Source organism: Pangasianodon hypophthalmus, chromosome 18 (genome assembly GCF_027358585.1).
Source record: "Pangasianodon hypophthalmus isolate fPanHyp1 chromosome 18, fPanHyp1.pri, whole genome shotgun sequence".
NCBI classification, from domain to species: Eukaryota; Metazoa; Chordata; class Actinopteri; order Siluriformes; family Pangasiidae; genus Pangasianodon; species Pangasianodon hypophthalmus.
Window position 1 is genome coordinate 10,842,458 of NC_069727.1, and position 18,439 is coordinate 10,860,896.

Here is an 18,439-nt window from a genome sequence, read left to right on the forward strand (position 1 = left end):
TTTCATTTCATTTCATTTCAGCTCATTATTTTTCTCTCTAGAAATAATAGTTCCTTTTTCTGAACAGATGAGTAATACAGACTTAGAACTTTATCAATAAATTATTTAAATAAATAAAATTATTTATGAATAATTTCTTAAAGCATTCTGCAAAAATTATTTCTAGAATTCAACAAATTGATCATTATTAATTAGATTTCACTCAACAGGCTTTAGGTTTATTGTTCATTACAGAGAAACGTGTGTGTGTGTGTGTGTGTGTGTGTGTATACAGTAATGTAAAAAACAAAACAGTAGTGTTACGTTATACTTTTTAGGTGTTCCCCTCATCCTTACAAGTTAAAAACGAGTCTACGCTCTTTAAACCGGTTCGAACATCTGTGCAGGTGTCTGATATAGTGACACTTTCTTCTTCTCTCCTCTCATCATGTAATATTGTCGTGTACGGTTGCAGCTCGCTCATGCAGAAGAAAGAATGAAGACTCTGGATGGCTGTTACTGTGAGAGGACCTGCTCGCTTAACGGAGAGATCTACAGAGACGAGGATGTCTGGATAGATGGATGCAAGAACTGCACGTGTTTGGTATGAGGTTTTTTTTTTTTGGCTCCTATAAATAAATAGCACAAAATCTATTTTAGTCTTCGAAGCAATGCAAAAGGTTAGCACTGTTTATGCTAACAGAGGTGGGTTTGTCTTAACCTTTTGTACTCTGTAGAATGGCAGTGTTGAGTGTGAGAGCATCTTCTGTCCTGCACCTCAGTGTCCTCCGGATACCGCACCAGCCTACATTCCTGGAGCGTGCTGTAAAGAGTGTCAGCGTGAGTATACACTCGTAAACACACACTAACACACACTCACGGAGATTGAGCTAAAACTGGATGGAAGCTGTTAGCTGCTGATGAAACACTCTTTGGGAGCCTGTGTTACATGGTGGGTGCTGGGGAACCGGAGACAGTTCAGGAGAGACATGTACTGCATTTAGAAATTCTATTTTTCACATTTTCACCAACTCAGGCTAAGTAACTTACTAGGCGTACACAGGATGGCTGCTGTGCATGTCCTGTGTTCATTCCGTGCTCGAAAAAATAACATATTTACATACAGTAAATAGCGGGAGCAGTATAGCATGACGCAATGACTGCGAGCAGAGTTAACTAGCTAGAGCTGTGTCTGAAATTGCGTTCTTTTATATTATTCTAGACAGTTTTTGTGTATGAATTGATATTATCTACCGGCTATTCCTGTTAAAGGAATATCAGTTGAATATGAATTTGAAAAAATCTCTGAATTTGAAAAAAATCTTTCATTCAGCCTTCAACTCTACCTAAAGATCTGTTTACCAGTCGTCTTTTTTCTCAATAATCATCTAATTTTCTACATTATCATAATTTTCTATTTGAGATGCAGCTCATGACAGCAATTACGACCACAGAGGATGGTGTTAACGAGAAAGGAACAGAGCTGGTCTATGTGTTTAAATGCTGCCCTCTCTGCTGCACAGAGACAAATAAGTGTCCCAAAATAGTCAACATGAGATTGGTAAACATTTTACAGGTCGACATGGAAACCTGACAGGAGGGATGTTTTGGCTTTGACATGCCATCTTGTGGATGTCGCTTCAAATCCTCCAGACGTACATAGGGTACGCAGGCGAGTGTGTGAACAATGCTGCTTACATTGCTGCTGTGTCTACAAAAACCGTCACCTACATACCACGAGTCTCATTTATTAACCGCGTGTATGCGTAATTTTATGCGTAAACCATGTATATGCATGGTTCTATGCATACAATGTGAATTATCAAGTTTTTCTCGTGCTTGAAGATGTGCATATGTTTACACACACTCTTGACCATACATGAAAAATTTGAGACAGGTCCACCATTTTCTAACCATCTATGAGCCGAATAGTGATGCATGCATGCATAAATATTTTGTATTTATTTCTTAGGCCACCACTCATAAAAAGTACCAAATAAACCACTTTTTTTACTCTACGCTGTGCAACACTAGTTCTACTTCATTGTCAACTTCAAGTTAATTTTCTTTGACCATTTGACGTTGCTGTATGTCATCCACAATGGCTTGAGCTTTTTTAAATGGAAGTTAATTACCATATATGGTGATTTGGGGGCGTTTCTTTATGGTAATGGGTGTGACCATGCATTAGCACATCAATTTAGAGTGTGTGGGATTTATCACCATCCATTGTGTACACCTGTGTGTATACACATGTGATAAATACTTTTGCATACTGGCTTTTTGTACGAACAAATTTTGAAGTTGTTCTATACATGTTTTGATAATGAGATAATGAGATAATTGAGACCCCAGGTCTTATCAGGATTAAAACAATCTGAAAAATTAAAACAATCTGAAAAATGCTTGTTTTTTTCTTTCAATAATATTTTCAATATTTTGAAATGTCTGTTTTTTTCATTGTAAGTGGACTAAATGGCCTTTACGTGTATAATTTTATAATTAGCCTAAAAGGGCCTTTTGGACTAAAAAAAACAGGTAACATACAAATGTGTACTAATGTTAGTAAAAAAAAAAGACAGAAACATTGTACAAACACTTTCTGTCTATTTGATGATAAAGCAAATACCTTTTATTATTGGGTATATAGTGTTTTTTTTTCCAGAATCCAAAGTATAGATTAAACAAGCTTATCATAGATTACACTAACAGCATTAGAACATAAAGAAATACACATTTTATTATGATTGTGTTCTCTGGGTTCTGTTGTTTACTCCCATAACCCAAAATTCATGGCGGCAGGTGGATTGGCTACAGCGCTCCCAGGATAGGCTCCGGATCCACCACCACCCTGACCATGATTAAGCCGTTACTGAAGATGAATGAATTATGATTGCTGTAAACTACACTTTCTGTTGACCTTTTATGCAGTTTTGTTTCCTTCATTCCTCTTTTGCTTTTCTTATTTCATCTCTCCCTCTCTCTGTCTGCTGTCTGTACTCAGTCTAACCCGTAGTCCATCAAATTTACATCCAAGTTAACTTCGCTGCCATCACACAGGGAACGCACCAAATCCTCCAAACACAAACATGCAATAATTCAAAGATAATGTGGAGCTGAGCAGCAACATGTTTCAATAAACAAACTGAATGACTCTGATTAATCACTAAATCTCTTACTTAACTCAGTGGAACTCTAACTGATCTAATTCGCTGATCATGTCTCTGTGTCTCTTTCTCTGTGGTTGTGTGTCTCTAGCTGTGTGTGTTTTCAGAGGGAGGGTGTATGTGGAAGGGGAACGGAAGAGCGTGCGTGACTCTACAGGAAACTGTCTGCTTTATGAGTGCAGGGTAAGCAGGAGCTGCATGAAATACACTAATGTTAGCCTGATTCAGAGCTTGTTTACAATAAAATCAGTCTACACAGTTTGTCTTTCTTACAAATTTGAAAGATTCAAAATATATCTAAACCTCTGTAAATAAAGCACAAAGCAAATAAGAGGTCAAAGATGTAATGTAATGTAACTTCTAGCTTATTAGCATATTACATTTTCTTTACTTAATATGGAGTTTTTAGATGCTATTCTAAAATGAAAGATTCCAGATAACAGATTGTTAATTACGGCCTGCTAAGATATAAGTAATTAAATTGTATTGTTATAGAATAGTTTACTGAAAGAGGGATTTTCTCTGTGTAATTTATCCCATGAAAGAAATTTAACACCAATTTAAGGCACTTTCTTAAAAAGAATACAAGTTTGTCCTTCTCATATTTATATATCTGTGTGTGTGTGTGTGTGTGTGTGTGTATCTGTATGTGTGGGCGGGCAGGACCGTAAGATGCGAAGAATTGAAAACATTGCTTGTCCAGAGCTCAACTGCCCTGAATCAGAGCAGATAACCCTCACAGACCGCTGCTGTAAAGTGTGTCAAGGTAAGACACACACACATACACACACACACACATACACACACACACACACACACACACAGGAGCAGCCAGAAAAATTTTAGGTAGCCTGAAGGTACCTATTGGACAAAATAAATCTGAAGAAATAAGACTGTATAAATGCAGCAAAACTGAAATGAATAAAACTGAATATTAACAATCTATTAGTAATCTTCATCTTGCAGCAGTTTGTTCATTGTCTTCTGCTCTCAGAGTCTAGATTAATCATGTATAACCAGACCACGTTACATCAGATTGCCATAATTTCCCTAACAGAACACTGATATATTATACAGTAGCCAATTAATGTGGAAGTGAGAGACATGGTGTGTTGCATTTCACTCATGCGTCATACCAAAGGTGATTAAAATGACAAAACACTTCATGTTCATAGAAAATGAAAATGATTAATGCTACATTCAAACTAACTTGAAAGTGGTAAGTCTGATCTTTATTACGTAATTACGTAAGTCACGTCGAGTGGATTTTTATTGTTATTCCTCTATACAACTTGTATACATTGGAACAAAATGTTGTTTCTCCAGGACCAGGGTGCAACACAGAACAGTACGCAAGGCTACATAAAGTGCAAATACACAACAGTGTGAGACAAGTGCAGGACAATAAATGACCTTTATTGTGCTTGATTTCAGCATGTTTGAGCTACAAACTGGGAAACAACATGGATGCCTCCATGAAAGTGTGCATTTTGTTAGCAACAAAAATTAGTGATCATGAGTTTATTATGTATTTATGTTCCTGAAACAATGAACTGTATGACCTGATGTCATATGCTGAACTCTGGGTTCCATTGCTGACTTGGATTTGTGCTTTGGGTCGTTACTGTGCTGGAAAGTGAAACTTTTCTTCATCTTCAGCTGTCGAACAGAGGCCTGCAGGTTTTGTGCCAAAATAAATTGGTATTTGGAGCTATCCATGATTCCTTGATTAACTAGAGCCCCAGTCCCAGCTGAATAGAAGCAGCCCCAAAGGACGATGCTTCCACCACCATGCTTCACCGTTGGTATGGTGTTCTTTGGGTGATCTCTAGCTTCTAGCTTGATCTCATCTGACTATAACACATTTTGCTACATGGTTGGAGTGATTTAGGCAGGCTTAGATTTTGTCTTTTTTGTGGGAAAGGGCTTCTCTCTAGCCACCCTACCCCATAGCCCAACCATGTGAAGAATATGAGAGATTGTTGTCACATGTGGTTAGTGAGCAGTATTTGCCAGATAATCCTGCAGCTCATTTAATGTTGCTGTAGGTCTCTTGGCAGCCTCCCTGATAAGTTTTCTTCTTGTCCTTTTGTCAGTTTTGGAGGGATGTCCTGTTCTTGGTGATGTGACTATGGTACCCCATTTTCTCCACTTGTTGATGATAGCTTTCACAGTGTTCCATGGTACATGTAATGTTTTGGAAATTATTTTGTACCCCTCTCCTGATCGATACCTTTTGAAAATCCTACAGAAACACCTGATCTTTATTTGACTAGTAGTAGACTTTTTACAGCCACTGTACAAATTACATAGAACAACAGCTTAATAGGAAAAACAAGACAGCAAACTTGTGTACATAAAAATCGAGGAGCCTTAGATCTTGCCACAGATGGTAGAGGTGAGTACAGAGCTGAGGGTGAATAAGGTCCAGGTCAGTGAGTCCACATGTCTTCTGCTTTGATCTTTCTTTAAGAGACAAGTTTGTCTTTGAGCTTCATGGCTGCTCCAGAACAGCATGTGTAGTTCCATCATGGCCCGTTTTCAGGAAAGCTTTTCAGGCCACTGTTTATGTTACACGTGGTTATACAGTATAAAGATACTTTCTTATACTGTACATATTGTATATACTGTATATGTGTGATGGTCTGGGAAAACCCATTGGATGTTGCTGTGGCTGAATTCTGGTAAAAAAAAAAATACAAAAATGATTGGGTTTTGGCAAAAAAGACATAATTTTTTTTTTTTTTTTTTTGGAAAAGTTTTCCTTCTGCAAAGATCATGTTGGGTAACGTAGCAGTTTAATGAACATGGTGGTAAAAACAGTCAGCCTGCCTAAAGATGTTGAAAACCTTGATGCCTAAGTGTGATTTCCTCACATGGTGAATGTCAGGCTTGGATCAAGTTGGTAAATAGATACATGCCACAGTGAACCAGACAGAAGACTAATTAATTCAGTTTGTAATCAGATACCATCTGTCAAAATGTCTGTGATGCTCGTGTGCTGCAATTAGAACAAAATCTTTAAATGCAATTTTCTCTCTCTCCCTCTCACTCTCTCTCTCTCTCTTTTTTCTTTTTCTTTTTGTGTTAACCCAAAAAGTTATGGTTGAAAATGCAAAAAATGTATTTCAGTTCAGGGAAGCCTGTAGTTTTCTGAACTAGATATAGTAGAAAATGTCGAAATTTTATCACACATATGCTCTTTATACACACACAAACACACACACAAAACACGGGGTTTTGTACATATGTGTACATTCGAAGATACATCCTCATCTTAAGATTTACATAAACTGAGATGTTTTTTATTTTGCTATTTACAGAAACATATAAGTAAGCATAAATAGTATGTGACAATTCTCCTTAAAAGTGTTTAAAGTGAGATAAATAGAAAAGAAGGGAGAAAGAAAGTTCTAAATTACAAACAGTCCACATTGCAGTTCAAAAACATTAAAAATGACTAATAAATCTTTTTTTATAATATTCCTTGTAATTTTTACTTATTTGGATATTTGTTTGTGCTTTGTTTGAAAACCTTTGTTTTTTGACCCAAAAGAGTGTGAAAGCACTACTTTCTAATTATCTCTAATAAATCATAAGGGTAATCAAGGTATTTGCATAGAAGGTTTTACATGTAAAACACTAGGAAACAGTTTCTCTCTCTGCCTCTCTCTCTCTCTCTCTCTCTCTCACACACACACACACACACACATTTTCTTCTAATTAGTTCCTGTTTAAGATTGCTACCTCAGCTCATTATACACATAAACATTGGGCATAGTCAGTGTTTACCCGCTCCTGTCCCTGACACCTCTAAGCTACTTTTAGAACTGACATTCCCCTACACACACAAACACGCACACACACACACACACACACACACCAATATGTTTTTTAAGTGGTGTTTCTACTGTCTCTCTTGCAGGACATGATTTCTGTGCCGATGGCTACAGCAGCATCTGTGTGGAGAACTCGGAGTGTGTGAATCTGGAGGCAGGAGCCTGCTGCAGCTGCCGAGACGGCTACCGGGCAGCGAGGGATGACAGCGCATACTGCCAAGGTAGTTAATGACTCGCTCAGGAAATGAGCAAACCTGCCTCAGCTCAGCAGATGTTTAATACCAGGCACATTTGGAGCACATTTTCTGGAAATTAGTTTTTATTAAGGGAATAATGCAGTCAAAAGTTCCTAGCAGAATATATACACAAATTTATATATACATATATATAAACAGCTCTGACCCTTTGAGGCATGGACTATACAAGACCTCTGAAGGTGTGCTGTGGTATCTGGCACCAAGATGTTAGCAGCAGATCCTTTAAGTCCTGTAAGTTGCGAGGCGGGGCCTCTATGGATGAGACTTGTTTGTCCAGCACATCCCACAGATGCTCGATCGGATTGAGATCTGGGGAATTTAGAGGCCAAGTCAACACCTTTGTCTTTGTCACGTTCCTCAATCCATTCCTGAACAATTTTTGCAGTGTGGCAGGGCACATTATCCTTCTGAAAGAGGCCACTGCCATTAAGGAATACCGTTGCCATGAAGGGGTGTACTTGGTCTGCAGCAATGTTTCGGTAGATGATATGTGTCAAAGTAACATCTACATGAATGCCAGGACCTAAGGTTTCCCAGCAGAGATTTGCCCAGAGCATCACACTACCTCTGCTGGCTTGCCTTCTTCCCATAGTGCATCCTGATGCCTGGCGCCATCTCTTCCCCAGGCCAGGTGCAAGCGACACACACACACCCGGTCATCCACTTGATATAAAAGAAAACGTGATTCATCAGACCAGACCACCTTCTTCCATTGCTCCATGGTCCAGTTCTGATGCTTACGTGCCCATTGTAGTTGCTTTTGGTGGTGGACAGGGGTCAGCATGGGTACTCTGATCCGCCTGCAGCTGCGCAGTCCCATACACAGCAAGCTGCGATGCATTGTGTGTTCTGACACCTTTCTGTCGTAGCCAGCATTAACTTTTTTAGCAATTTGTGCTACAGTAGCTTTTCTGTGGGATCGGACCAGACGGGCTAGCCATTGCTTCCCATTGTCCTTGCTTGGACCACTTTTGGTAGGTACTAACCACTGCATACTGGGAAAACCCCACAAGACCTCTCATTTTGGAGATGCTCTGACAGAGTTGTCTAGTCACAATCTGGCCCTTGTAAAAAGTCACTCAGATCCTTACACTTGCCCATTTTTCCGGCTTCCATCACAACAACGTCGATAACTGACTGTTCACTGGTTGCCTAATATATCCCTCGCCTTGACAGATGCCATTGTAACGAGATAATCAATGTTACTCACTTCACCTGTCAGTGTTATTGCGGATCGGTGTGTGTGTGTGTGTGTATATATATATATGTGTGTGTGTGTGTGTGTGTGTGTATATATCTATAAATATATATATATATATATATATATATATATATATATATATATATTATATATATATATATATATATATATATATATATAATCTAAATAACCTCTAAATCTTAGATTCAGAGATTCAGATAGATATTTGGTTATAACAGAAAATCAGCCAGTGCTTCTTGCCAGACCTTTAACTGATTTGTGCTTTTGACAGTTTTAGAGATCCGTCTCACGCAGAGTAAAGAGAAAGCAGGCTCAAAGATTTCTAATGAGAGAGAAGTAGTTCTGGTGAATACTCAGTTTCCCAGTGAATGAGTATTTCATTATGACCATCATCCTTGTGTGTCTAATCAGTGCGCTGCTTCACATGCTGGAATACAGATATGTGTGTGTGTGTGTGTGTATGTGTGATTGAATGAGTAAATGTGTTATGAGCACTCATACTCAAAAACCAACATATACAGAAGGTTAATTATCACTCAATTATGAGAATCTCAGACAGATGCACACATGGACTCATGCATGGACAGAAACATGAGCGGACCAATGGCAGAAATCGTAGATAGCCTGAAAACCAGAGTTTCTGGACATGTCCATGTATAAGTAACATCTCTGTATGACAAACAGGAAGGAGATTATTGAAGAAAAACTGTTTCAAACATTTGATCTTGCTGTGACCTTGATCATGTTTGGATCAATTCCAGAATCATATCAGTTTATCTGCTGATTACAGTGCTGACTCCATATCAATCCTACAAACACTGAACCACTCATACTTGAGATATTGCACTAACAAGAATCCCAGATGGATAGACAGATGGACAACCAGAAAACATAATAGTGAATAGTGAAGTGTGGCCAAGTATGGTGACCCATACTTGGAATTTGTGCTCTGCATTTAACGCATCCAAGTGCACACACACAGTAGTAAACACACACACCCGGAGCAGCAGGCAGCCTTTTTTTGCTGCAGTGCCTGGGGAGCAGTTGGGGGTTTGGTGCCTTGCTCAAGGGTCTTACCTCAGTCATGGTATTGAAGGTGGGAGAGAGCACTGGTCATTCACTCCCCCCTCCTACAATCCCTGCCAGACCTGAGACTCGAACCAAGGATCTTCAGGTTCACCTTTGGGTTACAAGTCTGAGCCTCTAACCATTAGGCCACAACTGCCCCAAATACTGCCGCCCCAAATACTGCCGCCCCAAATACTGCCACCCCTAACATAATACCTCCACCACTAAGAAAATGCCTCCACCACTTGGTGGCAGAGGCATACAAAGTGAAACAGTAAAATTAAGACTGGGCATATACCTTTGGTGCTTGGACAGGAAAGTGTGGCAATAGTTAAAGGGGCCTTGACCCAAAAATATGTTCTCGAGATGCCTTGTATTCTTTCATTCCTTTATTTTCCACTGAGCATAGTCCCAAAAAAAAAAAAACCTATTTTAACTAAATTAGTGTGTGTAATGATTTTGAAGTTGAAATGATTCTGATGACAAAATTCTGTTGCAGTGTATAGATTAGTAACAGCAACAAAAATCACATACATTAAAACTGTTTCTTGCATTACAAGAAAAAAAAAAAGAATGTTAGGTCATTAGGAAGCAGTGTGCGAAATCTTTAGAACATTTTCGAATCTAATGCTAATAAAATGCGAGTGAATGTTGGTGCTGTGCTCACTCTTTTTTGGCTGTTGGATTGCAGATATTGATGAGTGTGCAGAGGGGAAACATTACTGCAGGGAAAACACTGTGTGTGTGAACACGCCAGGATCATTCATGTGTGTGTGTAACGAAGGCTACATCCGGATTGATGACTACTCCTGCACTGGTGAGTAAGGACTACTTTTGCTTGGTAGTTTCTGTATTTTTCATGAGAGTATGTGTATACGAGCATGTGCAGATAGATTGTGCCTCTAAATAGATTTATTTGTTTGTTTTTGTGTGGGTTTCATTTATAGGTACTTTTTCTGTATGTATCAAAAACTGCTCCAGGAAGTATAATTTGTCCCTCCTATTGCACTGTGCTTCTGCTAAAGTTTGGTGGAATAAGCATTCTGCTGTATGGCTGGGCTAAACTGCACCAAAACATGCTAAAGTCTTCTTTTGTGTTATCTCATTAGCTCCACTGAGTAATTTTTTTTCAAAGGCCAATCATCCAGTCAAGTCAGAGATGCCTTGCTGAATATTATGCTATCTTGGTTTTTAATATATGTTTCCCAAATCGACTCGGCTGAATAAATCGAATTATGAAAAAGCCAATGGAATTAAACCCGATTATTAATGCAAGAGTGAATGCTAAATTGCTCTGCGCCCCTTCTGCTACTGATCCAATGGAACAGTGTATAACTCATTCCAGCAAGCGTTAGCATGAAAAATGTTTATTACATTGTACAGAAAAGCAGGGAATCATTAGCACTTTCAATCATTTACTGTATATGCACAACTGCCCACAGAGAACAGTGTCTATTACTCTTCTGGGATAATAACAAGACAATCCGCAGGCTGGGAATAAAACCCTGATTAATGGATTAAAGTAGTATTACCTGTAAAATTTCTGTAACAATCTCATCAGCACACAGAACACAGCACAACCATGGGCTTTTTTATTTGTGCTAGTGTCTTTGGGACCATGGATCCACAGTAACATATAATTTTTCCAAAAAAGAGCTTACAATGCATGTACAGGACTGAGTGCTCTGTTACAAGCAAAAGGTGCTTTAACAAAGTATTAGTTAGGAGGAGTGCACACTTATGCTACCAGGTGATTGTAAGTTTTTTCTTTCTTTCTTACTTTTATTTTTCCTGAAACATTTTTATTTGGTTTTCACTTGAATTTTGTTGGTGGCTGTGTCGCATTAAATGTGGGAAATAGATCTGATATGATTTATTTTGGTTTCATTTTTTATATCACTAAACCGTGCGATTTTAACAGCAGTGTGAAGACTTTTTATATCCAATGCACGTGGGACAGCAGGGCTCAAGTGTGCTACATTAGCCATTACCCCTCTAGCACATATCACTGTAAAAAAAAAAATGCCTGTCTACAATATCATTTCTGATAATAAATGGAAATGCTAATTGGAAATTGGAAATTGAAAGTGAAATTATAATTATACTTCACATTCTTTCAAATAGGCAAACGTGCATAACTGTTGTGCTGAGATTTGGTATTTAGACCACAACTACTGGTAATGACAGCCTTCATTGCAACTAGAATCAGTACTTTACTGTTTTAATTGCTATGATGAACATGGTTTCATGTTCACTGCTTTCATGTTGGTCTGTCTTTGTGTGTGTGTGTGTGTGTGTGTGTGTGTGTGTTTTAAGTTTAATCGGTGTGGATTCAAAAGAATTTTAATCTGAAGTAATTAAGGCTTTATGAAGGCCATTGGTATCATTTTGGCTGTTGCTAATGAAGTTTTTTTTTAAAGTTGAAAGTATCAAATATTTTAAAGCTACAACTCTTTGTGCAGTGGAGTGGAGCTTTAAAAGTCAACCATGACAATCTTGGTTGTGATTCCTGAATGCTCTGTAGCTCAGTGGTACTATGAAGCCCAGATTCATAAGGTTTTATGGGTACGTCCTTGTAAGGATTTGTTAAGAGTACTTTCTTATAAGCTCTAAAAAAAAAGTTTCAGTAAATTACTTCAGTTAATTCCCTCACTAAAAAAATTAACATGTTGCGTTGCAGTACATAAGCGTCACTCTTATTGATTATTATTTCTGCTTTTTTAGGCTGTCAGGTAGGGTTGTGTTGTGTTTGTATAATATTTCATTGTAGCTTTATGAGGTATTATTAATGTATAAGTGAAGATAAAGTATGTGGGTCTTTTGGTCAATTATGATGATTTATGAAGACAGGCTACTCTGATGCTTTTGGGACTCGGCCCTATTTAGTTGTTCTGTTCTCTCTGAAATTTGGAGAGAAGGAGTGGATTTAGTTATCTTTCTGATTTCCAGCCAATGCTGTGTACAGCTTTGGCAAAAGATTTCATTTGTGCTATAATTTTTTTGCTCAAGTCATTTATTATATTGATTACAGAGCAACTTGGTATATACTCACTGCAAAAAAAGAGATCTTAGCAAGGATCTTAGAATATATATTCAAATTGATCTTGCCTTTCCTATTATACGATTACAATAAACCAAATATAAGATTATTAATGCTATGTCTAGTCATTTTACTCATTTCAAACTTTATATTTTCTTATTCTGTTGGCATAATAGAATAATTTTGCTTCTTTTTAGAAATAAATGCTTAAAATAAACACAATTATCTGCCTATTTCAAGCTTGAAAATACAAAAAAAGTCTAGAAATAGGTTTAATAATCTTTTACTGTAATCTTTTATTAGGAAATTCCAGATAGATTTGGCTATATTCAAGATATATAAACTTGCTGCAAGTTTTACAGGTACAGTGTTTCCTAATCCTATATATACATTATCACTTATTATATATAGTTATATACAGTTATGACTTGTATATACAGTTCAGTGCATTTCAAGACTCATTAATATTAATGAGAATCATTTAGCTGGGCTGTAGCTGGGCTCTTACTCTGGTCTCACACTTGATAAATGACTGCTCTAGAATTCTAAGTCTTTCCTTTCCTTCAAGCCGCTCTGCACCCATGGGCAGCCTTTAAGCTCTTTTTCCCAAGCAGAAAAATTAATAAGCTTGGGAGAGAACTGATTTTTTTTTAGTAGGCTAGGAACGAGGTTTCGTTCAGGTTTCAGTTAGCTGATGGAGGTGTGTATTGTTAATTTACAATTTCTCATAGTTCTGTGGTGCCTGTGTCTATTTCCAGAGCATAATGAGTGTATAAGTGGACTACACAGCTGCGATGAGAACGCACTCTGCTTTAATACAGTGGGAGGACACAGCTGCACCTGCAAACCAGGGTACCTGGGTAATGGCACCGTCTGCAGAGGTGAGCTAACAACCATTTGCATAGCACTCACATCACCAGACAAGGCATCCATGAAATTTGGATTAAAATTAAAAACCTTAATAGATTTATCTATTCTATAAATGGTAATAATTTCTGAGATGTCTCAGGATGGGCAGGGGTTGATAGGAGTGAGCCTTTAACCCTCTACTTAATCCCGAACTACTTAATACCTAGCTGCTCAATTGGGCATGTAAGTAATCAGCCATGAAGGGGTGTGCTGTTATAGGAAAATAATCAAAGACAGGGTGGTCTGACACTGTTGACACACTGAAGCTGATTGTTTTCCTGAAACAATGCTTCCTGAGTTGTGAAACATCTGTGAAACAGGTCAGTTTCTGTTATCACTTACATTAGAATAGCTATAATCAGTCATTCCCTCATCAGCTTCGCTTTTTTCCTCTCTCTCTTGAAGTTAAAAGGAAGAAAAAATTTTGTTTTTTATGTTATGGAGAAACTGAAAAGCACAAAATCCTCTGTCCTTTCCTGTACTGGAAAACCTATTACAGCATTACTGTTACAGTGATGACTCCTTCCATAAATGTTAAATCAACATCTAATTCCATGTATCACCATATCAGTCACCATTATCAACAATTTATCTTTGCTAAATAACAGCATGTTTTTTAAACCATTTATTACTAGCCTTGGGTTATTTGGGGTGAGCTGTTTCTATAGAAACAGTAAAATATTTGAACGATGCTTTAATACTGGCTCTATTGTCAGAGAGCTGTTATAGGAAAATAATCCCCTCCTGACCAATCAGATATGAGAATTCAACAGCTCTGTAGTTTAAGGGAACACTGTGGCAATACAAAGTTCATAGTGAAGTTTGTATTCAATTATATTTAAATCTCAAGGTGTCATTCTTGAATTTATACAGCCATTTCAGTGTTTTTTTGATTAATGAGTATGCTGAGTATTTGTAATATATACGGTCCACAAAACATTAAACAATTAAACAATTAAACACTTTAACATATAACTTAACATTGCTGCCTTTCATATAGGCAAGCCTTCATCTTATTAGCACACAAATCCCAGCTAAAATGACATCTATCTAGCCAGCTATCATCCGAATGGAACATGGTGAATGTTATAGATTATGTAATATATAGTTGTATATATTACATAATCTATAACATTCTAACTAACATCTATAACTATATAGTTATAGATTATGTGATATATATGTTATAGATTATGTAATATTATGTGTGCTAAAAAGCACATGCCTTGTTTTCCAATCTGAATCATACTTTCACAAATGCATATTAACTGCCTCTTTTGATGAAATTCTATGTTAAGCTGCCTAATGTCCTAAAATACATGTATTGTAACTGTTATAACTCGTCTTATGTGCTAGCTACAGTGGATATAAAAAGTCTACACACCCCATGTTAAAATTGCAAGTTTTTGTGATGTAAAAAATAAAACCAAGATAAATCATGTCCGATCTTTTTCCACCTTTAATGTGATATAGCAATCAAAAAAATTCAAGTGAAAAACAAATGGAAATGTTTTAGGAAAGAATCAAAAGGAAAAAAAGTACAAAAAATGCTCCGGAAAAATCTAAGCCATCATCAATTCATTTCACAATTCATTTCCTTCTTCTTCTGAAGCCATTCCTTTGTTGTTACTGTGCTGGAAGGTAAAATCTTTCATTATCTTCAGCTGTCTAACAGATTGACATTTGGAGCTATCCATGATTCCCTCTATCTTGACTACAGCTCCATAGCATGATACTACCACCACCATGGTTCACCGTGGCTATGGTGTTCTTTGGATGATAACCTGTCTTATTTTGTGGCAAACGTATCTTTTAGAATTATGCCCAAAAAGGTTCTACCTTGGTTTCATCAGACCATAACAAGTTTTGCTTCATGGGTTGGGGTGATTGTTGTGTCAAAATAAAGCTGGGCTCGGATGTTTTTTTTTTCCCTAAGCCATAGCCCAGACAAGTGAAGTATACGAGAAATTGTTGTCACATCCAGGGAGTGACTAATACTTGCCAGATATTCCTGCAGTTTTAACAGGGACGTGTTGACTTTTTATATCTACTGTATGTTAGTTAGCCCTCTCTTCCATACAAAAGCCAAACATCCAGTAAATCCAGGTGATTAAAGGAACAATCTGAATAAATGAGTGGGAAAAATATAACAAATGCAGATACTTTGGGGTCCTTTTACTGGTATGGTTTTAGTTCTAATTGTCCCCTCAGAGAGGGGAAATCAAATCAGAGTTTTTCTGACTGAACACCTTTATTCTATGATGAAACATTTCTGTCCTGATCAGAATGCTTTCTTCCAGGCTGAAAATGTCCCCATTCACAGGCTACGAGAACTCAATGAGTGGTTTGATGAGAATAACAATGGTGAAAGTCTTTGCAGTCACCAAATCTCATAGCAATTAAACACCTGTGGGGTTTGGGCTGTTAGACAGCGCTCTCCATCACATCATCATCAAAACACGAACAGAGGGAATATCTTTAGGAAGAATGATGTTCATTTCTTAAGTACAGTTCCAGAGATTTATAGAATTAATACCAAGACATATTGAAGCTCTTCTGGCGGCTCATGGTGGCCCGATACCTTAAAAAAGTTCCTTTAATTTGTCACTAGTCTGTATGTATGATAAGCTAGTGAGAGATTGCAAGTAAACAAGTGCTACATACACAGTACACTAGAAATGATGACATACAGTACAATGTCACTGAATTCATTTTATTACATATATTAGTAGCTGTCAAACACAATCATTGTCATTATTACAAGCTGTTATCATTGTAATGTTGTAAACCTTGATAAACTATTAGAACATCCTTAAAGAGTTTTTTATCTATTTGTTTGGTCACACCTGAGTATGTGTATGTGTTGCTCTTTGTTGCTGCAGCACAGTGTGATGAATTGTGCCATAATGGAGGCTCCTGCGTGGCTCCAGACACATGCATCTGCCAACAAGGCTTTACTGGGAAGAGATGCGAAACAGGTGAGAGTGTGTGACCAACTGCTATGGACCATATGCATATATTCTGTAAGGTTCTGTGCTTATGAATGTGGCAAGATGATGGATTCTATTGTGATAGAATAATGATGATAATGGAAAACTATTGTGAGGTAGAATTTGACACACAATGCATACAGTGCATTCTGGGGCGGCAGAATGAGGTAGAAGCTCTTATTGTTTCTCTTTTATCGTGAAGGATGCTGTCTGTGTGTTTGTCTCTACACCTCTGGTCATTTGTCTAAGTAAATCTATGTGAAAGAAAAGGTCAATTAAATTGGCATATGTTTACAACATTACTGATGAAATCAAATGAAATAACATAATCTAATACAGCAGAGCATTTAAAAACATTCTACCAACATTAAAATAAGGGTGCTTTCACATCTATTAGTCTGATTCCTGCGTTCAAGTCTGAGTAAAATTGACACTTTTGGTTTGTCATTCGGTTTGTTTTCTCACTGCACATAATAAAAAGAACCAAAAAGTGATAAAATGTTGGCTGAGGAGTTCATTGATTGGTCATTCATTGGTCAGAAAAACAACAATCAAAAAAGTAAACAAACTTTTGCCAAGTGTGTGTGGAAATCATAAAAATCACCCGAGCACTGAGAGGACAGAGCGACACTGTATGCATTACTGGATAATTATAGAAATTACTAGTTTATAACGTTTTGTGTATCACATCCACTGTTTATTTTCTCTTTTTGTTCGTCAGTCCCAATCTCTCATCACATTCCGCGGCACTCAGCTCAGTCGTCTGTCTCTGGATTGTGGCTCGCGGCTCAGTTTAGCAGCTCACATCTACAGAAAAATGTTATCTGCAACCCAATACGCACTGCATGCTTGTTTCACTTCCTATATTTGGGCCGACTCAAGATTGAAACACTTTCTCACTGCAGTCGAACCGATTGGAACTATACCAACACCATCTCACAGGGATGGTCTCAGACCGGTTGTTTCGGTCCGCACCTGAGTCCGACTGATGTATTCTTATCTGCACAAACGAACCGCACCAAAGAGGAAAATGCACCAGGGTTCATTTCGAACGGACTAAACACTATGTGAAATCACCCTACGATACCTAGAGTAGTTTAAGTGCTGTGGTATTAAACCCATTGCTTTTGCAGACCTGAATGTCTGGACAAAAATATCCACATTTGGAATAGCCAGTGAAGTATTCAGTCTTAGGATAGAAATACTGCCTGATTTTTAAGAGGCTTTGTCCCTAGAACACGTAGACTCTGATTTACTAAATGATTGTGTATGTAACATCTGCAGACTTGACAACACCCTCAAAAAACATGCAAGCGTTTTGGTCTGGTTTGCTTGTTCACCTTTAATTAATATAGATATGCACTTTGACATGTTTCTAACTAAAGGTGCAAAATGTAACGCAGTGTCAATGTAATTACATTATTTTGCAAATGTAAAGCGCTTTACTAAACCTGAAAGTCGCTTCAGGAACAGTGACTGTGTATGCCAAATTACTGGAACTGAAGAGCTGATATTAAATTTGCAGAAGCATGTTCTCCACCACTTGAAGAGTCTGAGTAATGAATAAGCTGATCTAAACTATGCTTTAATATATCCAAACAATCAGCATGTTTCTGAAATGAGAAATTACTATTTCTGCAGTAGAGTTGCTGTAATATTAGATATCTGCCACACTTTCTCATTACATCCCATCAGATGTAACATCCCAAACAGAGCCTCTGAAAGAGTTTTCATTCATACTCTATTTACCTTATTAACAAAATGCTAACTTGCGTCTGTGTGATTTTTACGTGTATATTGAACAGCTTTCTGATGTCTCACTCCCGTTAAGTTAATCAGCTTTATACTTGAAGATAAATTAACACTTTTCTGGTCGATTTTTTCTTTAGAGAACTCAGCACGACCATTGATTACTAATAGCACAAACAAGACTCATTTATTTATTGTGTATACCGCTATTTTTTTTTT

At 37.5% G+C, this 18,439-nt stretch overlaps 1 protein-coding gene across 1 annotated transcript in view; it reads left to right on the plus strand.

Annotated features, from left to right (window-relative positions):
- The window catches only part of nell2b (neural EGFL like 2b), a 64,895-nt gene that overhangs the window by 24,613 nt on the left and 21,843 nt on the right, over positions 1–18,439 (plus strand). Inside the window, exons 8-15 of the mRNA XM_026922638.3 lie at positions 455–583; positions 717–819; positions 3,238–3,329; positions 3,810–3,912; positions 7,072–7,206; positions 10,224–10,349; positions 13,331–13,453; positions 16,364–16,459. Coding sequence (XP_026778439.1) covers positions 455–583; positions 717–819; positions 3,238–3,329; positions 3,810–3,912; positions 7,072–7,206; positions 10,224–10,349; positions 13,331–13,453; positions 16,364–16,459 — 907 coding nt within the window. The remainder of the gene's footprint in view (positions 1–454; positions 584–716; positions 820–3,237; positions 3,330–3,809; positions 3,913–7,071; positions 7,207–10,223; positions 10,350–13,330; positions 13,454–16,363; positions 16,460–18,439) is intronic.